Raw genomic sequence first — 26,686 nt, 5'->3', positions numbered from 1 at the left:
TGGATCGGATCTCTGTTCTGTTCTGTCATACGTTTTCTGCTTCTTTGTCTTCCCATTTTGGCTGTCTTTCTGTGTCTGTTTCTATGTACTAAGCAAAGCTCCTAAGTCTCCTGGAGTAGGATTTGTTAAGATTCAGCAAGCAATCCTGCTGATGCTGTGCTTATAGTTGCCTCAAAAGGCCACGCCAGGAACTGAGGCCAGTTGCCTCCAGTGTGAGTTGAGGCGCTGCTCAGCAAGGAGCACCTACTGAGGCTACTCACTGAGGATAAACCTGGATGTGGCTTGGGTGGGTCTGCGAATTGGGAGAGGTGGGGTTTCAGGGAATCCTCTGGGCGGAGCAACCTCTGTTATCCAGTCCGATGACCTCACGGCAATGCCGGTGCTGTGTCCGTGCCCTGGCGGGGGTGAGGGCTCAACAGAGAATAATGGATACCCCCGGCACTTCTGTCTAGAGGGAGTCTTCCCTTGGCCCTCACTCCAACAATGTCTCCCTGTAAGTCCCTGGTGCCCCCTGTGCGCAGCCTAATTGGCACTGGTGCTCAGAGTGAACAGGTCTGTCACCGTGAAAATTCGCTTGTGGACATGGCCCATTTAAGAGGCCTCTGTCGCTTCTGCAGCCCCTGTCTCACTCAGCCACTGGAGACCGGGTCGCCCTGCGTCCTTTGCTCATCCTACCTTCTGTCGTTGCCGGGTGTTTTCTTGGGTTTCTCCCTATTTGTATGGCTTGTTCATCAAGATCCCAGGCAGTATTTCCTTGCTGCTGTTCCTTGTTTCTGTCACAACTTTGATTTGGTCACCAGAGAGATGAACATAGCCTTTCTCATCTACGCCATTTTGGTTGCCCGTCTTAAGCAGCTTGTTTTTGATATGCCATGGTATAGTTTGTTTATATAGATTGCGCTTCAGGTTTGTTGTATTGCATCAATTTGTAGGTTTTTAGTTTTCACGAAATTTGGACTTTTCCACTCTGCTGAGTAATCCTCTTGTTTAATTTTCTCTGTCTTTGTGTTTCAATTTGAATAGTTTCTTTTGCTGTGTTTTCAAATTCATTATTTTTTTTGCATTGTCTAATCTGATGTTAACTTCATCCACTGTATTTTTCACCTCAGACACTGTTTTTTTGAACATCTAGAAACTTGATTTAGGTCTTTTTTTCACTCTCCTTAGCATGTATATACTTTATTCTGTCATCTGTGTTATTTCTGGGTCTCTTTTTTTCCCTCTTCACTGTGAGTTAGATAGTTCCTTTTTTGTATGTCTTGAGGTTTTTTTTTTTTTTTTTTTTTTTAAAGGTAGACCTTTCTGAGTACTCTGTTTTATTCCTTTTATATTATGAAATCTTAAAACTCTGGCTGGTGGGAACACAAACAAACCTGTGTTGGCTTTGGAAATTGTTCTACCTACTCCTTTCCAGTAATTCTTTCTGCCACTTAGAGTAGTTTAATCACTTGCATGTGCTCATCAGTACTCAGCTAAAGATTTGATGGTAGCCCTGTACAACATCTTGTGAATTCACTTGCTCTCTATTCAATTCTTTCCTCTCTGTTACTTTGCTTTATGATTTCTAGCCCTTGATCTCCCTGAATTTTCAACTGTCTCTGCCTGTACTGTAGCCTATGAATTCTCTCCAGGCTGTAAGCTGGGGCAGTCATCTTGTTTTCATCTTCTTGGAGATCTGTGTCCTGCACTGCCTATTGTCCAATTCTTTGAAAACCATTGTTTTATATATCTTTTCTGGCTTTTTATTTATCAAGATGATAGGGTAAATATGGTCCCTGTTACTCCATCATGGCTGGCAGTGGAAGTAATTGGATAAGGGAAGAGATACCTAATCACAAAAGGAATTGAGAAGTGGCTTGGAAAGATTGCCAAAACCTCCCCTAAACATAAGAAATGGAAAATATTAAGTTATTTTAAGTTTAACTCAATGTTCTGAAAGTTTTGGAGCATGGCTTATTTAATATTAAGAAATAATGTAATGTTTAGAAATGATGATTATATACTGTTAACCCCAGAGTGATTCCTGTTGTATTTTGTAGGTAGCAGTATAATACTGTACTCATTATTTGATTCGATTTAATTAAACCTTTCCATTTAATGTTTTTACTAATGCGTTAATATTTCAGCACATTTACAATTGTTTATTCTTTCCTAGTAAGTTTCTTAATTTTTTCCAAGTCTTCTGAAACCCCAAAGATGAACTAAGGGCACGAAAAGCTCTCTTATTAAGCAGGTACAGCCCAAAGAAGACTGAATTAGACTTGAGACTTTTACTTGGAAATTATTCTGTATATCGGTTAGCTCTATAATTCATAATATTTGCAGTGGAGATAGATAAAAGTTAGTGACATTATAGTATTTCTAGTCTTTTTTCTTATAAGTTACATTTATAACATTGTGATGTCTTGGAGGAAATTGAGTTTATTTGTATTGCAAAACACTTTGTCTTCTGTTTTTTAATGGAATTGAGGAAACTTCTAAAGAATATTGAGGAAATTATAATTGATTTGAGAAACTACCTCAGTCTTAAACTGATGCTCTCATGGAGGAGGGGAGATATCAGACCTTATTGGTCATATAAAAAAACTGTATAAAGGAATGATGCAGAGTGCCTAATAAAATTTCGTGTGTATGTATATGTAGTACAGTGGGTATATATACACGCACATGTGCACATACACGTATTAACTCATTTAATCCTTGTAAAACCCCATAAGTTAGATATACCATTCTGTTCTTACTGGTATCCTCAGGTTTATTTGACTTCAGAGTCCTTGCTCTTACCCATAAGACATAGGTGGGTTCAATTTCTAGTTTTGCCAAATGTTAATGTGAACTCAGTCAAGTTTGCTTCTTTAGCCTTAGGTGCAAATGAAGATAATAACAGTACCTTCCTCAGAGTTATTGAAAGGAACCTATGATAGTGCTGTTCTCAACCTGAGTGATTTTGCCTCCTATAGGACATAATTTTACACTCCGTAGTGATATTGGTTTCAAAGCTCAGAGTGGTGGTGAGGGTGTTCTGACATCTAGTGGGTAAAAGCAAGATTGTTGCTAAACATCTTAAAATGAATGGGCTAGTCCCCCACAACAAAGAATTATCTGGCCTGAAGTGTCAGTGGTGCTAAAGCTGATAAATTCTGATATAAAGTGACTACCTTGGTAGGATATCAGTTTCATTTATATCATCAGTAAGGACTGCTGCTAGTGTGAAAGTGGAGGTTTCCATTTGAATTTTCTTCTTCAATTTCTATTCTAGCCTGAGGGTTAATCTTTTTTTTTTTTTTTTTAGGCATAAATATACTGAAATTGAATAACTCGAATTTTTTCTCTTTTATTTATCTCTAAAAAGTAAAATGAGAAAGAGTAAAAAGCAGTATAAGTAATGGAGAAACAAACTTACATTGATTTATAGGTGTTATATTTAATAAAATACCTATTTCGTAGAGAAATTTTAAATGTTCAAGTAAACTTCAATTATGAAAGTAACCTAAGTATATTTGAAAATGTACTCTTTTTTAGGGCAACTTGTAAACACATATGCTTCTTTTTTATCTTTTAATAGAATTTTAAAATTAACTTTTTGGTCATTTTTTTTCTATAGGTATTACCTCATTTGGAAAGCCTTGGGAAACAGGAAAAAATTTCTAACAAAATGTCAGCTTTTCGAAGTCATTGTTCACATTTGGATTCAGTTGGTGAAATAACGAAAGAAGATTTAATAGAAAAATCTCATGTAAGATAATAAGTTTGTTCCTTCTTTAAAAAATCATATTCATTTTTTCCCAAATATATTTTTTTTTTATTAATTACTACAATACTCTGTGTTCATGAGTTTCAGTTTTTTATATATGTTATATCATTTGTGAATTGTATATATTTGGCCGTGTCAGTATAATGATAATGTTGTCTATGTGATTCTTGTTTCATAGGGTACTTGTCAGGATTGTAAAGTCAGAGGACCAAATCTTTGGGCATGCTTGGAGGTATGTATTTGTTTCTTCTCAGATGTTTGATATTATAAAAACTTATATATGGAAAAGGATAACAAGAAGATATTTTGACACTTAAAAGATTTCATAAATGAACATCCTTGATGACAAAAATTAAACTTCAGACTTTGAGTTTTGACTTAACAGTGCTTTTGCAGAGTAAATCACTGAAATATTTTACATTTGCCTTTTATTAGAGATGACATAATTTTTAGCTTAGAAATATATTGGTTTTATTCTTTTGTGCCTGGTACCTTTAAGTTAAGATAACTATGGAAAGTCATTTAATCATTAAGTTAAAAATGTGATCAAAACTTAATTGCAAATGTAATTGCTGGTATTGTAAATTGACACATTATAAAATACCTTATTTTCCTTTTTGTATAATTATTTATAGAATAGATGTTCATATGTTGGCTGTGGTGAATCTCAAGTAGATCACAGCACCATACATTCTCAGGTATGTATATAGAAAATTCTCACAAGACATTTTTAAAGATAGCCTGAAGGAAAGGGAAAGCAAATGCAATATTATTAATTAAAGTTGTAATTTGAAATTTTGCTCTTTTTTTATATACGATGAATTAAACCTTAGCTTATACTCTCTAAAAGGTAGTGAGGGGTATTGCTAAGAAGATCAATATTAGAATGAGGTATAATTAAGAGTAATGTTTTAAGTATACTTTCTGATGTATGGAACTGATGGCTGGAATATTAGAATATGGGGCTGGAAGTCAAGAGTGGATGCCTTAGCCTGGCTAACTTGCTTGGCTAACTTCAAGTTTTAACTTACATTACCTTTTCTTATACATCCTCATAATTGGAGTTCCTTTTCTACTTTACTCTAGTTGTTTGGTGCTTGTGTGAAATTCTGCCTTGTCTCTTTTAATGTTAGGTAGAGTTCCCATTCTAAACTGTTTCTTGAGAATGCACCATCTTTTTTTTTTCACATTGATATCTCTAGCATCAATTGTTGTTAACTAGGGTTCCTTAGGTTACTTAGTTAAACCTGAATACTCCAAAACCTTCAGGCATCATTGTACATAATTAATTTACTTCTCTTCCATGCATCTGTAATGTTAGTGCTATATACCATTCTTTGGAGACACGAGAAATAGTTACTCATTTTATTTTATTTTATTTTATTTTATTTTTATTAGGCGAGACAACCCTTGGTTGACCTCACAGATTGCAAGGACCTTGTCAGCTTACAATCCTTTTATTTTATTTTTTAAAAATTTTTACGCCTATAGCACTTGGTCTTCCTAGGTGGTCTCCCATCCAAGTACTAACCAGGCCTGACCCTGCTAAGCTTCCAAGAGCAGATGGGATTGGGCTTGTTCAGGGTAGCATGGCCATAGATGAGAAAATAGTTATTCAAATCATTTTCCATAGGGCATAATTCTTTTGCAGAAGAAATCCAGTTGAGAAAGTCTAGTTTTATTTAGCTAAGATCATATATTCACTATTGCTTGAGCTTTTTGTGCTTTGACTCATGTCATTTGTCTTCTTTTGCCATTTTGATCTCCTAGAATGGTTACTGTGTTACTTGTCAATTATTTTCTTGTATTGTGCTTATTTGCTGACTGCAAAGCAGTCTTACACTCTTGTGTTTTATTTTTATAATGAATAGTAGTGAAAATGACAATAGAATAACTCTAGAGTAGGCTTAGATATTGTTGCTATTCACTATACTTTAGCAGTTTATCAAAAGAATGTTTTTTGGTGTTTCAGTTTAACTTAATGCTTCTCTTCTGAGTATATTGTTATTTATCAAAGGGCCAATAGTTTTCCTTCTATGACCTTTTGAAATATTTTCAACTGTACCTAATTTTGGTTCCTCTTCTCTGTTCCCCGTGAAATTATACAGGAGACAAAGCATTACCTAACTGTGAACCTTACTACTCTTCGAGTGTGGTGTTATGCATGCAGCAAAGAAGTTTTTTTGGATAGGAAATTAGGAACTCAGCCTTCATTGCCTCATGTAAGACCGCTTCACCAAACACCAGAAAACAGTGTCCAGGTAATAATCTAAATCCATTTAATTAAAATATAAAATATTTTCAGATAATAATTTCAGAATTTGTCACATAGTTTAAATTTAAAAGAATCTTCCCAAACTTGTACTTAAAAATATATTTGTACTTTAAAAAATGTGCCTCTTTTTCTCAGTTCAAACCTGAGGCTGGCCTTTGTTCTTTTGTAGAATGATAGATTAGATAGAATGAAGATTGAAGCCCACCTCTCTGAAGATGAGAAGGCACCTGATGTGTTTTAAAAACTTAAAAAAACCTGATTTTAATAGTGTATCTTTTTCTAGCAAATCTGATTCTAAGAGAGGTGGTAGGCTTTCTTTGATAGGGAATAACAAATACTAATTCAGCTCCCTTTTCTTTATTTCCCTCTCCTCTCCACCCCATATGTATTACTGTACACATTTATAATTTATTGAAAACTAGATAGTATATATGAAAGCTTAACATCAGTCTTTGGTTATAAAATATGTTTAGGCTTGCAAAGATCAATCCCTTAATGTTGAGAATTTTCTGGTCAAAAAAAAAAATAGGAAAGGGGAAATGAAAACATTAGAATAGTTGGCTTCTAACTTACTCTAATCACATGATTTAATTAGCACAGTTTTTCCCTCATGTGTTATAGAAATCACATTGTGTTTCTGTACTTACTGCCTTGACACCAACTCTCTTGAATTTTTCTGTTGTACCTCTGTGTTACATCCTGATAGTAGACATTTGTGCTAATAAATTTATTTGCCTCACACATTATATAACTTGAGGTGACTAGGTTTTAGACAAGGTGCTGGTTGCATTTCTGGTTTCACAGTTGAATGGTTCTAGTCAATAAATCACCACCATTACAATTTCTCTCATTGATACCTGTTTATTATTCAGAAATGTTTGTCTTTTTTGAGTGCCCCGGTAGTTTGAAAATAAGTTTTTTGAACACTCTTACGTCATTAACAAAAATGTGATAACTAAAAGTTTACTCACACAATGAATTAATAACAGTTTATAAGGGCAATACTCAAAAGGTAGTTGAAAGAATAAATGTAGATAATTCATAAAGAAGTACAGATAAAAATGCATTGCAAAAATAATCATCACCGACGAAAGAAAATTAAGTTAAGATAGCTATGTATTCCTATTTCTGCCAGAACAGATTACAGACTCTTAGTGAATGTTGAATATTGTTGAATAAATATACTGAGACTTTTCTGAAGGTTTGTAAATAATTCTCTGGTGAATTATAATACATAAAAAACATGAATTTAATTTCATATAACTTTCTGATGATCCATTGTTGAAGAAATTACTAGAAGAAAAAAAGTTATTTGTACAGAGTTTTATAGAGGCATAAAATTTATAGGCTGTTTGAACCTAACTTCATCAGAGCATTAATTATAAAATAACAATATTGGAAACCATTTAGATATCATTAAGTCTTTTCTTTTTAAAGTCTTTTCAAATAGAAATTTTTTCTAGAAGGTAAGATGTCGAATGGTTTTTTAAAAAGCCCTTGCACTTCTCTGTATTTAAATAAAACAAAGTGAGAATATGGGGACTACTTGAATGTTCAGTGTGTACAGGAAGGTAAAGTAAATGCATAAAGCAGGTCTGTAAAGGCATATGCAGCATTATAGAGGTGGCTTAAGGCTGTAAGTTAGAGAACCACAAGCACATGCTAGTTTCATGTTGCTCTTCAGTTTCCTCCTCCAACTAAATGGGTTCCATAACTTTGATCTACTGTTATAATAGAACTTGCGAAATCTGATTTTTATGTGAGCTCTCACAAATTTTAAAATATTAACTCGGTTTTGCTTTTGTGTGTGTTTTTTTTGTTTTGTTTTGTTTTGTTTTTTTTAACAGTGTGGGCTAGCATTTGACCAACAGGTAATCAGTAGCAACCTCTGAATTAAGTCAATTCTTGGGAATTAATATTGGAATATTTTATTACTATTTAAAACAAATGAGCTATTTCATATACATAAAGGGATGTGAAATAAGTATAGTAGCAAGCATCAGGAGAGATTGTAGAGGTCTACAGATAAGTTGGTATGTTATGATGGAAAAGCTTTAGTATTTTTTTCTCATAAAAAGATCTGGAAAGACAATTTAGGACATGTGCATTTAGGTCTTTTTAGCTGTAATGTGGTCTTACTGAATTGGAGTTAATTGTCTTTAAATTCCAATAGTCACAAGTGGCTTTGTTATTCAAGTACATATGTTAATAGAGGTAGAATGACATGCTGTTACCTAGTGCTAGTCCTTATTACTTTAAAAATATAAATATAAATTTATTCTAATTGATAATACCTTGAATTCTTACTTAGAGTTCTAGTAAAATCTCTTAATTTTGAGAATATAAATGTATATGAGATAAAATTAAAAAAAAATTTTTTAACCAAGCCTTTGCTCAAGTCTGCTGTCTTTTCTGTTATCAAGGATTTTAAAATACCCAGTAACACAACATTAAAAACCCCTCTGGTTGCTGTATTTGATGACCTGGACATAGAAGTAGAAGAAGAAGATGAACTTAAGGCAAGAGGTAAAATAATTCTCCTGTATAACCCTCCTTTATATGGTACTGCCCATTTCTTTAGTAAATTGTAATGTGAAAATTCTAGAGGCAAAAGAATTCGACTCATGGTAATTACCAAAAAAAAAAAAAGAAGAAAAAAAGAATTCTGAAATTTGGCCTAGTGAAGTTGTATTTGCAAAAAGAGGAAACTGACAGCTTTGATGCTTGGTGTCTCTGGTATTACCTTATCAAAGACCACAGTTTTTAGTATAATTATCTGTATAAAGTCGGAATTTTAATTATCTAAGTGTATATTTAAATAAGTATCGGAAAATTAACATTTTGGTATAAGGCTGATTTCACCGAGATGTTCAAGTTATTTTTTATATTTCTATAATGTATTTTGTGTTTTCTAACATAGTTTGGGATCCATAATAACTATCATACATAGTTATATATTCAGTAAACACTTATAAAATTGCATTATCGAATGATGACATAACTTATACTTTGTCTTAATAGGTCTTACAGGTTTGAAAAATATTGGGAATACTTGTTATATGAATGCAGCTTTGCAGGCTCTTTCTAATTGGTAAGTAGATAAATTAATTTTGTTCTGTTTGTATAGCTTTTTAAAGTTACTCTTTGAGCAGAAAACCATGCTGCTATAGTCTCAAAAAAAAGCAGTGAGAGGAGAAAAGAAATACATATTAATAATAATATCGAAAAGAGATAACAATTATGTAAAGTTCACCTAGTCAACATGATTCCATAGATCCCTGGCTGCACTTCCTCCCTCGCTCCCCTCAGTGGATAGTCACCTGCCTTTCTGAAGTGCTCCCATTTAGAAAATATGTGGATTAACTAAAACTAAATATGTAAATATTCCTGAAAAAGTTATTTCCTCTTTCCTGTTGCGTAACTTTAAAGGTAGCATAGGCAAGAATCTGGGTTGGGACCTAATCCATTGTTGTCTCAGTAGGGTTACTCTGTTTAATGCCAGTTGTTTCCTAAGACTGCTGGTCCTGGCTTAGACTCTAGGTACTTATATGTCTTTGAGCTTGACATACATCTAGAAAATGAGCTTGAGTTCATTCCTCAAATCACTTTTAGTTCACAGATCCTATGAAAATATTTTATATTTTTCTGTAGGTGGAAAGTCTTTAATAAAGCATTCAGATTTCCTTTTTTTCTTAATCTTACTTCTATAATGTAGATAGGAGCAGGGTGGAATAGTCTGTGTATGTCTCCTAGGGCCATCTGGTCTAATGTGTAGTTTAAGTCAAATATTTCCTTATAGATTTTTCTGTCTGGATAATCTATCCATTATTGAAAATAGGATATTGAAGTCCTCTACTGTTACTGTATTAGTATCTATTTTTCTTTTCAGATGTCAATATTTGCTGTACATATTTAGGTGTTCCTATGTAGGGTACATAAATACTTACAAATGGAATCCTCTTGATGAATTGACCCCTTTATCATTATATAGTGACCTTCTTTATCTCATTATGGCTTTTTTCCCCCCTTCTTTAATTCCTTGTCCCCTTCCACCCCTGACCTATGGATGTTGCCATTTCCCCTTAAGAATTGGATCTCTGAAGGCAGGGTGTCTTCCTCCCACACGCTCACTCACCCCGTGCACCTGGGAGACCTTGTGCACTCAGATCCTGGCGTCCCCCCCCCCCGCCCCCCCACCGTGGCCTGGCATCCCTGGTGCACTCAGGGGCTTTGGCGCACCTGGGGTATGGTCCATGGCTTCACCTGGGGCACGAACCCAGGACCTTCTGTGTGTAAAGCAGACGTGCTTATCACTACACTACAGAGCCACCCTTCATTATGGCTTTTGAGTTAAAGTCTCTTTTGTTAATATAAGTATAGCTACCTATGTTCTCTTTTGGTTTATACTTGCGTGAAATATCTTTTTAGGGTAGTCAGTTTATTTCAGGCCAGGATTTGGTCCTTTGCCCAGTCAATTTCCTATAAGAGAATAGATTCATGAAGGTTCACTGAAGTTAATCAAGCTCATAAAAGATTATGTTGCTTTATAAGTTGCTAACTCAAGCCACTGGATAGATAGCAGTACCACTTACTGGGATGTAAAAGCTTGGAGGAAGATCAGATTCACTTGAATTTAAATTTTGAACATGTTAAATTTGAGATGCCCAAGACAGCCATCAGTTTGGGCATTTGATATAAATCTGTGGTTTAGATGAGATGTTTGACTATCATTGACATATTTGTGAAAATTTAAGATCACCCAGGGAGAAGAGTAAGTAGGGAAGAGGAAAAGTCATAAGATCAAGTCCTGAGGAACTCTAATATTTAGGTATTTGTTAAGAGTAGAAAGAACAATAAGGAGGGAAAAAGTTGTCAGAGTTAAAGTAGAAAAGAAGCAGGGTTGTTCAAGAATGAGGGGGGGTTCCAAAAAAAAAAAAGAATGAGGGGATAAGTCAACTGTGACAAATGTATTAAGAGAGAAGTAAAAGGTATTAACTGAATCTGGTATCACTGAGGATAATTTGGCAGAGTCATTTCTGGTATGAATGGGTTGAGCAAGAATGTGAAGAAATGAATGTGAAACTATAAAAGAGCAAAGAGATAATAGATACAGGACTCTATGTACTGTCAATTCATGGAATGACTAGAAGGCAATTAATATTAAGCCTGATTCTGCTCTAACATTTTTCTTTCTTTTTCGATTAGCCCACCTTTGACACAGTTTTTTCTTGATTGTGGAGGACTAGTTCGAACAGATAAGAAACCAGCTATTTGTAAAAGTTATCTCAAACTGATGACAGAACTGTGGCATAAAAGCAGGTATGTACTTAATATATTTGTTTTCATTATTATGTTTTTAAATGAATATCATAAATATTAAAAGGATGCAGGTGCATTTATAGAGCTGACAAAAGTAGAAACAGATTTGTTACAGGTTCACTTTTGGGCATGTTATGCTTGAAACTGAACATCCAAATGAAGCATCTAGACTGGAGATAGAATGTTGAACTGCCGAAGCTCCTGTTTGTGAAACTTTTGAATTTTAATGCAAGAGCAGGCATTCTCATAGTGCTAAAATCAGACTATAGATACCTGTTATGAATTTCTTTTTTTCTGCTTATGTGCTCTAAAGTGAAGAGTATAATTGTTTGCTATAATTTACTAATTTTGTTTTACAACGATTCAGAAAATTGTTTTTACCATTAGTCCTTTTTAATGATTCCTAAGAACTGCCCACCTTTGCCCGTAAAAAAACAATCACCAAAGCTATCTTTATTTAATTTTTTTTAAACTTTGCTTTCATGTAAGGCTTTGAGATCTTGATTTCTAATGTAAAAATTTCAATGGTTTTTCAAGTTTTAACATTCTTATATTCCTAAGTACCTCAGTTTTCTTTGCGATATTTGACTCCCTACTAAGGATATTTTTTTTTAATTAAAATTTTTGGGGTGACATTGGTTAACAAAACAAATAGATTTCAAGTGTATAATTCAGTAATATATAATATGTATATTGCATTGTGTTTACCATCCAAAGTTCAGTTTCCTCTGTCACGAAATATTTGACCTCCTTTACCTCTATCTACTTCCCCTGCCCCAAGTATTTCCAGAATTAAACAAAAATTTATTGCTACTATCAGTATGCTAGGAAAAAAGGATAGTTTTAATCAGTTTTTTTGGGATGTGAAAGTAAACGTCTTTTACATCTCTAAAATTAAAGAGCCCAAATCGGCCATTTTCACATCTCTATTGGGCAGTATCCAGTGTGCCACAGGCTCTTAAGTTTCTTCACAGCTGGAACTAGCCTTTAATTGCTATATTTAAGCTTCTTTGTCCTGAGACTAGACTTTAAACTTAACATTCCTGGAAGTTTACCAAACTTCAGAAGTGTTATAGTACAGAATTTTAAGTAGTTAAATCTCATACATTTGGTTTACTTTTCATTGTTGTTTTCATGGGTATTTGATGGCTGTTTTTAAAATTTTATTTAGATAGTGTACTAGGTACACTTATCCAAGGAATTTTAAGTAATTAAAATTTTATTTTACATAATTAGAAGTATTTTTGAAAAATCATAGTAGAGCATGATTCATTTCATTAGGGATGAGAGCAATAATATATAGCTTAAATATTAGTAATAAACTTTTCTGACAAGCCTGCAAAACGTAATACTGGGCTGTTTTGAATGAGTTTTTGAAACACAAACACTTTTCAGTTTAACACCTTGAATTCTTAATTGCTAATTTCTAAAACAAAAACTAAAAATCACAAATTTCTCATTAAAAATATTTTGTTCCTCAGGCCAGGGTCTGTTGTGCCTACTAGTCTGTTTCAAGGAATTAAAACTGTCAATCCAACATTTCGGGGCTATTCTCAGCAGGTAAGTCTGCATTGCTTTTTATACGTAATATTAATCTTTAATAAATTTGCAAAATGCCATTATGCATTGTTATTATGGAGTCATTCGTATTTGTTCCATTATAATTTGTTTTATTTGTCAATTTATTTTATTATTTCTCACTCCTCGTGTCTTTATTTACCAAGAATAATAACCATTTATCTTATCTTTTGCTTACTTTTTTCCACCTTTATCTTAAATTTATATTTTTCTAGAAATTTTTTATTTGGGGGTGAGTAAATATGTCAATATATTTCTCCTAGTGCTTTTAGCTTAGAAAAGTTCCTCTTCCAGAGATAAATTTTCACTTGTATTTTCTATATTTTATGCTTTCATTTTTAAAAAATTTAATAGTTCAATACATGTTATTTATTTCATATTACAGTATAATCCTAATTCTTTTATTCACAAACAGCTAACAAATTGTACCAAATTACAAATTTAAGACTTTTCTTATCTGATTAAAAAAACTTTCTTATTAAATTTTGTGCTTACATTAAATTAATATAGTATAAAATAGGATCTGTTTCTGACCTTTCTAATCCATTTCATTGACCTGTATTTTTTTGTATTAGTACCCATGGCAGTTTTCAATTATTGTATCTTTAAATAATATCTTTTAATATTAATACCTGGCCCTCACATATTTTTCTTTTTCAAAACAATACCTATTTTCTGTTAATGTTTTTTTGGTACAAATTCTGGACCACCAGAAACTGATTTAGTAGATGTGAGTTGGGGCCTACAAATTTGTATTTTCAATAAGCATTTCTGGTTGATCAAAAAGTCCTCTTTGAGATATAGTACAAGATTGGATAAAGCTTTAATTTTAAGCCCAACTTAAAAAAATATATTTGAATTTAGGATATCTCTCAGAATCCTAATTGTCACATGAGATAAATCCATGTTTTCTTTATATCTCACTCCTCCACTTTTTAAAAAGAGCAGCACAACAAAAAGCTGACCTCAAATTCATTTTTAGATTTTTACTTCTGTTTTATTTACATAACTCCTTAGAACTTAGTGCTTCCCATTGCTCCAGTGCCTATGTTCTACAAAGATGTATTTCCTTAGTATGATGCTGCACATTTAGAAATCACTTGATAACAACATTTTGTATATTTTTCCTTTAGTTTCTACATATACACATATTTTTAATGAAGTGTTAATATCTGTGTTGCTTATATATTAGGATGCTCAAGAATTCCTTCGATGTTTAATGGATCTGCTTCATGAAGAACTGAAAGAGCAGGTCATGGAAATAGAAGATCCTCAAACCATAATGACTGAGGAGACCATGGAAGAAGACAAGAGCCAGTCAGATGTAGATTTTCAGTCCTGTGAATCTTGTAGCAGCAGTGATAAAGCTGAAAATGACAATAGCTCTAGAGGCTTTTCTGAAGATAATAATGAAACAACAATGTTAATTCAGGATGATGAGAACAATTCAGAAATGTCAAAAGATTGGCAAAAAGAGAAGATCTGCAATAAGATTAATAAAGTAAATTCTGAAGGAGAATTAGATAGAGACTCCGTGTCTGAAACAGTTGACTTAAACAATCAGGAAACTGTCAAAGTGCAAATACACAGCAGAGCTTCAGGTGACAGTTTTAATAATTTGAAAATGATAGTGTTTCATTGGTAGACAGTGGGTATAAGACATAATTTGTAATTTTACCAATTTTAGATTTTTTGAGAGAAAATGAGCATGGCATATGACTAAAAACATTTTTAATTTACATATTAATGTTCACAGTTTATATATAGCATAATAAAAATGAAATAGATTGATGGCTTTAGCTTAATATTTCATGAGAAGTATCTGACATAGTTCAGCCATACTAATTTGAAGAAAGGAGGTATTAAATAGTTTTGCCTGGGCTTTCTAACTAGTATAATTTAGCAATATTTGCATGTGAATGTTAATGTCATTTTAAGCAGATTCTGTTGAGATCCTGGGCAAAAGCAAAATAATCAGTTGCAGTTTATAACCTTATACACTGTTAGATTTAGATTGCTGTCATTGGAGTCACATCAGCTACAAAATATTTGGTATGTGTTTTGTCAGAGCAGTTTAATTAAGCGAACCATGCTATGATATATTCAGATACTAGTTAGTGTTACTTTAAAAAAGAGCAAGTGGCCGAATAAAAGATGTTGAACTGGATTGCTTTGCATTTTACATTTATTTCTTCAAGAGTTAACTTATCTTGGCTTAATGTGATATTTAGTTCTCCAAAGCACATAAAATTAAACCATCAGAGGTTCAGATTTTCTGATCTTAAAATAAGTGGCAGATAAGTAATATGAAAAGTTAATTATCTTCTGTTAAAAAGATAATTCTCTTAAATTGTTGAAGAGTGAGAATTATTAAACTATTTATTTAGATATTTGAATGAACTTAAAATCCATTCTTGAGGAAAAGGATGTTTTCTTAACCAGAGAAATACTTGTGGTTCACCTGTCTATAGTGCATAAATGTCTTAAGTCAGGAAAATTCATTAGGTTTCTTAATTATACTGCCCTTATGTTTAGAAGTTTAGATGTGTTTAGAAGTTGTTTAGTCAATAAATATATGAAATGTCAGTGAAAGACTTAGCTTAGACTGCTATCCAGTCCTTCCTTGTCGAAAGCCTGGTTAAGGAACATTTGAGATTCATTGTTCTTTGTTGTTCTTGTTCTTTATTGCTCCATAGCCCGCTTATTCTTACACATAGTAACTAATCAGTGATCTAGATCAGGGATGTGAGCTACAGTTTTTTAAAGACCTGATAAAATATGTGACAAAGACCATATACAGTACACAAACCTAAAATATTTACTCTCTGATCATTTACAGGAAACATTTGCCAATCCCTGACCTAGATCATATTAACATTATTCCCTTCAGAAAGGCCTAGAGTAAGTCTCCTCCCTTCTCTCCCCCTAATATTATACAGTCTGCTTTCCAGTTATGGCGGAGATAATGAGAAATGCCCATGTGAAAGTAATGTCACTTATTTTCATTATTTGGGAAAATCCCTGAAGTCATTCTGTTTCAGGGTCTGTTATGAATAATTCTCTTTTCTTTAATCAGAAACTTATTGAGCACAATCCCTGGCATGCATTTTTTGTACTGGGAATCCAACAGCAAACAATCAAGATAGTACTCACACAAGTTATATTTTCTCGATTCCTAATTTAATTCTAAAATTAAATTAATTTCCTGACAAAGAGGTCTGTTTTATTATAGTAAGAATAAGATAACATGATTATTTTATACCTAAATTTCTTAGATTTTGATTACTATGTTAGTTTGGGAAGATAATCTCATTTTCTCCCACATTATTTTAAAAGCTTTTAAAAACTATCTTTTTAAAATACTTAGGACAAATACAGTCTTCTTTGGTTTTATATATCCATTTCTTCCTTAATTGTCTGCAGCAGTAATGTGTTATAAACATTAATTGGATTCCTGGGGGAAAATCAGTTATTTCACTTAGAAAGCACTTTGGCTATCAAGTATTTCACCAGACATTTATTAATGTGAATTGTGTTCAAAATCTCAAGTGAAGAATCCTTTAGAATAATTAGCATTATTTGACAGGTGGAATAATTTTACTATTTATGGTAATAATACAAATTTTAAATATTACAGAATATATTACTGATGTCCATTTGAATGATCTAACTACGCCACAGATCCTTCCATCAAATGAAGGTGTTAATCCACGTTTATCAGCAAGCCCTCCTAAATCAGGCAATTTGTGGCCGGGATTGGCACCCACACAAAAAAAAGGTATATGTTTCAATTACTCAGATTCCTTTGCTTTGATAATTTGAAGTGTTAATTATGAAATATTATTCAGTCCTTGAAAATTGACAGCATAATTTTATACAAACGATTTAAAATTTTTTTCTGTGTGTGGCACAAGTTGAATTATGTACAATAGAATTCTCTCGGTGTAGAGTTCTAACACATGTATAGATTCTTATTACCACACCACCACCACAAATAGAATATAGAATAGTTCCAACATCCTAAAGAATTCCTTCATACTACTTTGTGATCAGATTATCTCCCTAGCCCTGTTGATCTTTTCGCTGTTCTTATTGTTTTGCCTTTTCCAGAATGTCGTATAAATGGAATCATACAGTATGTAGTCTTTTAAAACAGGCATCCTTCACTTATGCATTTGAGATAAGTCATGTTGTCGAATGTCTGAATAGTTCCTTTTTATTACTGAGTAGTGTTTCATTGTATGACTACACTACTGTTAATTCATTCACTCATTGAAGGATATTTGAATTGTTTCCAGATTTTGGCAATTGTGAATAATGCTGCTATAAACATTTGTTTACAGGTGTTTTTTTTATGAACATAAGTTTTCACTTGTCTAGAGTGAACACCCAGAAGTGGGGTTATTGGGTTTTATGTAAGTTTTATGTTTAATATCGTATGGAATTGTTTTCTAGAGTGGCTGTATCATTTTGCATTCCTACCAACTATGTATGAGAGTTCCAATATTAAAAAATGTAAAACTATTAAACTCTTGGAAGAAAACATAGGAGAAAGTCTTTATGACCTTGTGTTAGACAAATAATTCCTTAAAGACATCAAAGACATCAAAAACTTGATCCATAAAAGAAAATAATTTAAAATTTTCTTGGCAAAAGACACTATTAAGAGAATGAAAAGATGGGTAGAAAATATTTGCAAATCACATGGCTGACAAAAGCACTTATATCTAGAATATATAAAGAACTCTCAACATTTAGAATCATTCAGATATAGCCTTCTTCAGAATCAAAAACACAAGTAAAAGCAAAACTATTCCAATTGAAGTAAGTTTGGGAGATTGAACTCCTCTTGTTTCATCTTGGTTTCTTTTTTTTTTTCTTTTTAAGCAGTGCTCTTGAATGGTATTTTGACAGATTTCTTCGGCATAGTAAATTTTACTGCTAAAGATGCCAGAGAAAAATGCTACAGGAACTGCTTTGAGTTTTTAAAAAATTTTCTACACTTGTTTCTCCATTCTAGCTCAATCTTCATTATCCCCAAAGAGAAAAAAACAGCATAAGAAATACCGAAGTGTTATTTCAGACATATTTGATGGAACAATCATTAGTTCAGTGCAGTGTCTAACTTGTGACAGGGTGAGTATGAAGGAATTATAATACACAGGAAATTTGTCAAATGCTCTTTAAAAAAAATCCTGACAAAATGTTATGAAAAGTTTAACTCCTTTCTGTGGATGATTATACATGTATTTCATGTGTTAACATCAGTATAAATTGACTGTAGGAGTAGAATTTGTTTTTGGAAGTAATACAAACAACTTCTTAAAGGATCAGTTTTGACCCATCATTGGACAGGCATGTATTGGCAGGCAGAATTAACTCCATTGCTTAATCTCTGGTCAAATCTAAAGGTGATATGTTGCTCAGCAACAAGAATTAGTAACATACATATTCTCCTAAGGCTGATGAAATTAGTATTCTGGGAAACTTGCTATTCACAGACACTAGGGTGTGAATGTATCTTCTACATTTGGTTGTATGGCTTGTAAATATATTCCCATGTTAAGATTGGAACTCAAATAATAAAAGTAGTGTCAGATTCATTCTCAAGGGCATACATTAAAATGATCATGACTTCTTTAATGATATCCCTAAATCCCTGAGTTTCTTTGAGCTTAAGAGTGGTTTTACTTCAGTGCAGTAATGAATATAATTAAGGAATATGACATCTCTCAAAAAAAACCCAAGTGTAAGTTTTCAACGTGTTAAAATCTTAAACCTAAAGTCTTTCAATAGGGTCATTTTAATGTATGCTATTTTGGAACCAGATATTTAAATGATATCCTGAAATCTTTTCAGCTATTTAAAAATTTCATGCTAGGTTTTACAGCTTTTTGAAAAAACAATATTTAAAAATTATTACAGGAGTCTTACCCAAAAATAAATGCAGTAGTGTTTAAGATTTTGGATCTCAAGCTACAGTGGCTGGTTGTGAGGTATAGCTCTATGCCACAGGGTCCTCAGCTAATAGGGTGTTTGAAGTTATCTCATAAGGTTTATATGAAGATTAAATTTAGAACAGCACCTGGTACAGAGCAAGTGTTTTTGTTGCTGCTGTTATAAACCAGTTTGACTTTTCGTTCTTTTCTTTTTTTGCTTATTATAACTTGCTTTGATCTTTGTAGTCAAAAACTGTCCTCATAAATGTTTGTGCTGGATTATTTTCATCCCATTTTTAAAACAAAATAATTTTAGGTGTCTGTAACCCTCGAGACCTTTCAAGATCTGTCCTTGCCAATTCCTGGCAAGGAAGACCTTGCTAAGCTGCATTCATCGAGTCATCCAACTTCCATAGTCAAAGCAGGATCATGTGGCGAAGCATATGCTCCACAAGGGTGGATAGCTTTTTTCATGGAATATGTGAAGAGGTATGTATGTATTTTTTAAAATGAATTCATTGTTAAAACTGCTGTTTCTGCTATACTGGCAGAACACTTCCTTTTTTTTCTATCAATAATGTTTCAGGTTTGTTGTCTCATGTGTCCCTAGCTGGTTTTGGGGTCCAGTAGTAACCTTGCAAGATTGTCTTGCTGCCTTCTTCGCTAGAGATGAACTGAAAGGTAAGAAATATAAAACTGTTTTCGTCTGTGGCTAAATTGTTGTGAGTGATCTAAAATACTAGTAGGACTAAGTATCAAATGTACTTAAATAGTACTTGACTATATTGCCACAGTATTAAAACCATAAGTCATATACCAAAATAATTTATACAACTTCTTATAGTACAAGATGGTATGATATGTGAGGTATAAAAACCATAAGTCATATACCGAAATAATTTATACAACTTCTTATAGTACAAGATGGTATGATATGTGAGGTATCTTAAAACTGCTCTGGGAGTCAAAGAAGGGAAAAGTTAACCAATATAGAAGACTTAAATATCTGGACTAGTCTGTAAATTTTTTCCTAATATTTAAGATCCTTCAGTATTTTTATATTTCTAGCACGTTGCTTGGACATAAGACAGGCACCAGTAAATTTTGTTGAGTGAATAATGGAAAAGATGTTATTTAAGGTAAGCTTTCAAGGTTGAAAAGAGAGGGAGGTGAAGAGTGCTTTAGGCAAGATAAACATTATGAACTGACTCTTGAGCAGAGACTAAGAAATGTGAGTCTTGTGTTTCTGTGGTGCACGGTAAGCATGTGGCAGACTCGAGAAATTGCAGAACCAAAAGAAAATACCTTGGTTTTAATTTGAGAGGAATGACCAAATCTGTTCTGTTTTCAGGTGACAATATGTACAGTTGTGAAAAATGCAAAAAGTAAGTGTCATTGATAATGCTTTTAATTGCATATTTTTTATTTTAAATGGTATTTTTCTTGGTTCTTTGAATTGGGCATGTGGAGTTAAAATTTCACTTTACTTAGAAAAGTAAAGGCTAGTAAATTTTGTCCTAGTAAAAATAAAGAGGCTGGTTGTTTTATAAAACAAATTTGAGGTAAAAATTTAACATTTAATAGGCTTATCTAAAATGTGAAAGTAGTCTATGGCCATGCCACCCTGATCAAGCCCGATCTTATCTGATATAGGAAGCTAAGCAGGGTTGAGCCTGGTTAGTACTTGGATGGGAGACCACCTAGGAAGACCAGGTGCTATGGGTGTAAAAAATAAAAAAATAAGGGATTGTAAGCTGACAAGGTCCTTGCAATCTGTGAGGTCAACCAAGGATTGCCTTGCCTAAAGAACGAACGAATGAATGAATGAATGAATGAATGAATGAATGAACAAATAAATTTTAAAAATGTGAAAGTATATTTTGAGATATAAAGTATGTAATTTTGGAGAAAACATTTTCCAAATACATAATAAAAGACATACTATGATATAGAACATACATTTTTATTACATAGGTTATGTTTTGTCGTCATATATAAGGTGATAGTCTTTTCTGGATTACCATGGTAACAGGCTAGAGTCAGGAAGTAAAAGTGGCTGTAAAGGTACTTAGTTTCAAATCTGTGTAAAATTTAGAAAGGTTATACCAACTTTTGTTCCCTCCTATAAGATGGCAGAATAGAAAGACAGTTAAGAAAAATATGATTTTGTTTCTTTATATCTACTACTAGTTGCCTTTTTCTATGTTGTAATAAATTCAGGCTTTTAAGGCTTCTTGATGGTGAGTTAGAAAAGTAAGTGGTGAATTGAAGGAAAAAATGTTTGAGGTAGAGTGTATTGGAAAAAAAATTTTGAATCTCTATAATAGAAAAATAATGGCCTCCTAATAAGATCTAGAATCTTCATAATACAAACTTCTGTCTGTTGGCAGTAACCCCAGGGAAATGTTGATCTGCAGCTCTTGGTCCTCTTCAGGACAAAAATAAATGGTATATTTGATCAATAAGGATGAAAAGCTGCCTTGTACTTTCTAGAAAAAAAATACACTTCTAGAGAATTGGAAAAGTATTACGAGTTTGTCCTTAAATCTTTAGCTGATAGCTGAAGAGGGTGTTGGCCTGGCCTGGAGGGGGGAACCCTTCTTGAAAAGCACTACTGACTAGGAAAAAGATAATAGTGAAGATGGAAAAGAACCTTGTATCTACCGCCAAATTCAAAGTAGAGCTCTGTCAAGTGTATATTAATGTTGATTATTAATAATAATCAGCCTTTATCTTATTTCTACATTTAAGAATAAAGGTTATATTTGTGACAACATGGATAGATCTTGAGAGTATCATGCTAAGAGAAATGAGTCAGATGGAAAAGGACAAGAACCATATGATTTCACTGATATGTGAGATATTTATAAAACAGAAAGCAACAAATGAACAAAACCCAACAAACTCATAGACACAAACAATATGGTGGTTATCAGAGGGGAACTGGGGTTGGGGGAGGATGAAGAGGGTAAAGGGGATCAAATATATGGTGATGGAAGGAGACCAGACTTTGGGTGGTGACCAAAAAATGCAATATACAGATGATGTAGTATAGAATCGTACACTTGAAACTTGTGTAATTATTAATCAGTGTTACCTCAATAAATTTAATTTAAAAATAAATGAATAAAGGTTATAATAGACCTAACCAACCAATTCTGTGAATTTGGGATTTTATTTTACCCAGTTTTACTTGATATCTGGATGGTAATAAAGGCATAGCCAGGCCATAGATAATAGAATTTCTGTTTAAAAAAATTAATTTTTTTCCAATTACAGTTGACAGTCAATATTATATTAGTTTCAGGTATATGTATAGAGGTTAGACATTTATATAACTTACGAAGTGATCACCCCTGTAAGTCTAGTACCCATCTGATACCATACATAGTTATACAAAATTATTGACTATATTCCCTATGCTACACTTTACATCCCTGTGACTATTTTATAACTGCCAATCCTTTCACCTTTTTCACCCAGCCCCTTAACTGCCCCCACCCCTAATCTCGCAGCCATCAGTTTGTTCCCTGTATGAATTTCTCTTTTGATTGCTTATTAAAAAATTAATTTTAATCAAAGAATTAAACAACTCCCTACAATTTTATTACTGATGCCTTAAAAATTTGTTTTGCAATCAGGGACTCCAATGTTTTATTAGTATGTATTTTTAAATGCGTAGCACATAATTCAGTATTGAGCATTTTTAGTCTGATACTTTTGTCTTTTCATTTTTTAAAAAATTTTGCTGAATATTTGAAAATACTAATAAAGCTTTTGTTGATTCATATGGGAAATGGGTTTATTTAAATTGGTTTTCTCTTTTCCCTCCTTAGGTTGAGGAATGGAGTAAAGTTTTGTAAAGTACAAAAGTTTCCTGAGGTATGAGCTTTATTATAATTCACTTTATTTTATCTGGTAGGGACATAAAGCATTAGTAATAAATTCTTTAGCATGGTTGAAGAATAGAGTGGTTCTGTTGACCAGTTGCTACCCTATTAGGATTATTTGTTTTTAAAAAACTGAGTTACATACCAAGTAAGTGTCCTTACTGGTGAAAATATGTTGAACACAGCTTAATCAGACATTGTAGGACCTTGGAGGTATAAAGCATAAAATTAGAAAAGCCAGTAGCTGTAAGCTCAGTAAATATCATATTTCACCATTTCCATATTTTGACATCTCTGCAATCAGGTTATCATAATTGCACGATAATGTTTAACCTTGACACTTAATTCAAAATGTATATTTAGTAGACTCCTTTATCTAGCATATAAAGCAATAGAATCTTAAACAATCTTGCCTTTCTCTTTTAGATTTTATGCATCCACCTTAAAAGATTCAGACATGAACTGATGTTTTCCACCAAAATCAGTACTCATGTTTCATTTCCGCTGGAAGGCCTGGATCTTCAGCCATTTCTTGCTAAAGATAGTCCAGCTCAGATTGTTACCTATGATCTTCTGTCAGTCATTTGTCATCACGGAACTGCAAGTAGTAAGTATATAAGTTTGACATATGTTCTTAGATTAAAAAAAAAAGAGTAAACATTTGAATTGATCTTTTAAGTAAGACCTGATTAAACAAAAGAAAAAATTATAAAAATAGATTTTTATTATTTTTATTTTGATTATTAAAAAGTATCAGAAAATTTTAGAAAATTGAATAATTTTACTCTGAAGTTTGAAATACTGGAAATTATATTCTGTATAAAATTAAACAGTAAGGACTTTAATATGATCATTTTTACACTGGGTTTTTCTTTTTTAATTAAGTTTATTGGGATAACATTGGTTAATACAATCATAATTTTCAGGTGTACATTATTATTTGACATCTGTATATTCTACTGTATGTTCACCACCCAAAGTCCAGTTTCCTTCAGCTACCATATAGTTGATCCCCTTTACCCATTTCACCCTCCCTCTACCCCCTATATTTGACCCTCTTTACCCTGTCTACCTCCCCTCTCCTCCACCCCACTAGTAATCATTACTCTGTAGTCCTCTGGTAGCCACTAGTCTATAGTCTATGTCCATGAGTCTCTTTTTGTACTGCTCATTTTTGCTTTTAGGTTTATATCCCACATATAAGTGATATCGGGTATTTTTAAAATTATATTTTCTCAGGTGGTCGTGGTGGTGAAGATACATAATGGAGCAAAATACTAACATAGTTCTTGCTATATCGCAGTCTCCAAGAACTGGAGATACAAAAGTAGTTTATCTTCCATTCTTATATTAATTTGTATTACTGAAATGATTTAAATATTTTCCTCTTAAATTCAGGTGGACACTATATTGCCTACTGCCGAAACAATTTAAATAATCATTGGTATGAATTTGATGACCAAAGTGTCACTGAAGTTTCAGAATCTACTGTACAAAATGCAGAAGCTTATGTTCTTTTCTACAGGTAAAGAAGTAACTCATAGATAGGCTATTTTAACAAATATGAAAGAGCAACTCATTTTGGGGTTATCAGTGACTTCTAAGATTTTCAAAATGAATTTCGGAGTAAATATTAGAAATTGTGTAACTCGTTTCATTATGTGAGTAAAATAAAGTGAAAGGTTGCATTCAGAATGATCCTTTAAGAAAACGTTAAATCATTTTGTTGAAGGGCAAAGGAATATAGTTGGCCCTTGAACAACATGGTTTTGAACTTCATGGGTACACTTTTACAGGAATTGTTTTCTGTAAATAACCTGTACAGTTTTTGATCTGTGGTTGGAAGTCTGAGGATGAGGAGGGCTGACTGTATGCATTGATCTACACCATTTTATATAGTGAACTTGAGTGTGGATTTTAGTGTCCACAGGGAGGACTGAACCATTCCCCTGTGGATACCAAGGGACAACTAAGTTTTTGGGGAGTCAAAAGTTATGTGCAGATTTCCGAATGTGTGGGGTGGGGGGTGTCAGGCACCCCAGTCTCTTGCGTTGTTCAAGGATCAACTATTTTGTTTTAGAAAGATTGGTTTTAATTTAAAAAATTAGGTACTGATGGTAGTAATTAAGTACCAAAATTTCTTCTAAAATACTAATAAGTGAACTATTACTATAAAAATAAATCCTATACTAAAAAATACCAATCTTATAAAAGATTAAGTGCTAGCTACTGAAACAGAAAACACATTAACTATTTAAATTGATTTTACTAACAAACATTTGAATGCCTACTGTTTATGTGGATACCAGTAGTTAAGGTACAGTATTGCCCCTAGGCGTATACAGTATAGTTGTGGGGGGGGGGTGATACAAAGTATATTTCTCTTAAATAAGTCCCAGGATCTACTAAGATTCACAATATTAATGTGTATGCTAAGTCTAATAAGCAAGAGGAAAAATCTACTTACTAATCTAATGGAATAAAATGCATAATGAATTTAATGAATCATTGTTTTTAATAGGAAGAGCAGCGAAGAGGCACAAAAAGAGAGGCGAAGGATATCAAATTTATTAAACATAATGGAATCAAGTCTCCTTCAGTTTTATATTTCTCGACAGTGGCTAAATAAATTTAAGACCTTTGCTGAACCTGGCCCTATTTCAAATAATGATTTTCTGTGTATTCACGGAGGTAAGAAGTTCTGTAATGGAAAGTAGTGGTGGGGTTTGCTGTTAAGTAATTTACAAATTAGTTAAGAGCCAAGAATTTTCCTTTCCATTTATTTCTGATTTTCCCATCTGCAATCTAACTTAAGTTTTTTAATTCATTATGGTTTCAGAAATTCACCTTTTCTTCTAATTATAGGCAATTTATAGCCTCTATAGAACAAATATTTATTGAGTACCTGCTCCAAACCCTGTGCTAGAGCCTGAGAATAACAAAGACACCACTTCTGTTCTCAAAGCTCTGATTTCATAGTAGAGACAGATATATAAACCACCAATTAAGGTATAATGAGCATTTATATTACACATTATTTTTCTCAGATGAGAGACAGTTACCAACTGTATCTGTGGCATCTATCCCTTGTCTAAATGAGTAGCTAGCCCTTTTCTTAAGTATATAAATGTACTTGGAATTTAACAAAACACCTCATATAGTTATTTGATAAATGTAATCTATGCCTTTGTGATTGGCTATGTTGTTGTTTGTTCCCATGATGAATAAAACCTTAGTGTGTGACACCCTGATTACATTTCATGGTTGAAGACTTGATATTTTCATTAATTATTTTTTCAGTGAAACTAAAAGAGATAGTAGGAATATCCTGCATTGGATTTAGAAACCTAAACCTTGAAAATATTTCTGTATATGAATTTTTCTCTTATTTCCTGAGTTGAGCTACTAACATAAGACTTCTTCTGTTCTGAATCTCCCCATAAACCTTTTATGCCATTTATCTGTGCCTGCCTTTTATTAGTTATTTATATAAATGCTTCATTTCTTTTGCTACCCCATATGCTCCACAAAGGAAAGATTGTTTCCCTGAAACCAAAGACCTTGGTTTATTGATTTTTCTCTGCCTTAGATATACATTCTTCTTTAGCAACATAATCACCAAAAATGCTTGTTCTTAATTTTTAACCGTTTGGGAGGGTCTTCAAGTTTAATGATTGAAAAATGCCAGTAATTATTCAGTTGAAAAATGAGTTTAACCTTTGAGAGTGATATAAAGGAGTTTAAGAATGAGACAAACCCATCTAAACTTTTTTAGGTGTTCCTCTACGAAAAGCTGGTTATATTGAAGACCTGGTTTTGATGCTGCCTCAGAACATTTGGGATAACCTATATAGCAGGTTTGTTTTTCAAATCAGACAATATGGTTTTGTGAAAATCAGTTTGCGAAACTCATTAAAATGAGATTGTATTA

At 32.9% G+C, this 26,686-nt stretch overlaps 1 protein-coding gene and 2 pseudogenes across 2 annotated transcripts in view; 2 read left to right on the top strand and 1 right to left on the bottom strand.

Annotated features, from left to right (window-relative positions):
- Window positions 1-26,686, top strand: part of USP33 (ubiquitin specific peptidase 33) — a 44,526-nt gene that overhangs the window by 11,234 nt on the left and 6,606 nt on the right. The window contains exons 2-20 of one of the 2 annotated variants that reach the window (XM_006919343.3): window positions 3,605-3,736; window positions 3,933-3,986; window positions 4,390-4,452; window positions 5,863-6,015; window positions 8,453-8,555; window positions 9,051-9,120; window positions 11,235-11,348; window positions 12,830-12,908; window positions 14,119-14,527; window positions 16,564-16,704; window positions 17,947-18,062; window positions 19,182-19,354; window positions 19,476-19,546; window positions 20,217-20,250; window positions 22,702-22,747; window positions 23,182-23,362; window positions 24,154-24,280; window positions 25,277-25,446; window positions 26,531-26,612. In XM_006919343.3, coding sequence (XP_006919405.1) covers window positions 3,605-3,736; window positions 3,933-3,986; window positions 4,390-4,452; window positions 5,863-6,015; window positions 8,453-8,555; window positions 9,051-9,120; window positions 11,235-11,348; window positions 12,830-12,908; window positions 14,119-14,527; window positions 16,564-16,704; window positions 17,947-18,062; window positions 19,182-19,354; window positions 19,476-19,546; window positions 20,217-20,250; window positions 22,702-22,747; window positions 23,182-23,362; window positions 24,154-24,280; window positions 25,277-25,446; window positions 26,531-26,612 — 2,318 coding nt within the window. Of the gene's footprint in view, window positions 1-3,604; window positions 3,737-3,932; window positions 3,987-4,389; window positions 4,453-5,862; window positions 6,016-8,452; window positions 8,556-9,050; window positions 9,121-11,234; window positions 11,349-12,829; window positions 12,909-14,118; window positions 14,528-16,563; window positions 16,705-17,946; window positions 18,063-19,181; window positions 19,355-19,451; window positions 19,547-20,216; window positions 20,251-22,701; window positions 22,748-23,181; window positions 23,363-24,153; window positions 24,281-25,276; window positions 25,447-26,530; window positions 26,613-26,686 lie in introns of both variants that reach the window. The other variant, XM_006919342.3, reaches the window with a different exon arrangement.
- Window positions 5,237-5,355, bottom strand: LOC112485872 (annotated as a pseudogene).
- On the top strand, window positions 20,472-20,590 carry LOC112485955 (annotated as a pseudogene).

This window comes from Pteropus alecto, unplaced genomic scaffold, assembly GCF_000325575.1.
Source record: "Pteropus alecto unplaced genomic scaffold, ASM32557v1 scaffold25, whole genome shotgun sequence".
NCBI classification, from domain to species: Eukaryota; Metazoa; Chordata; class Mammalia; order Chiroptera; family Pteropodidae; genus Pteropus; species Pteropus alecto.
Note: the sequence above shows the minus strand (reverse complement) of the source record. Positions and strands in the feature narration are given on the sequence as shown.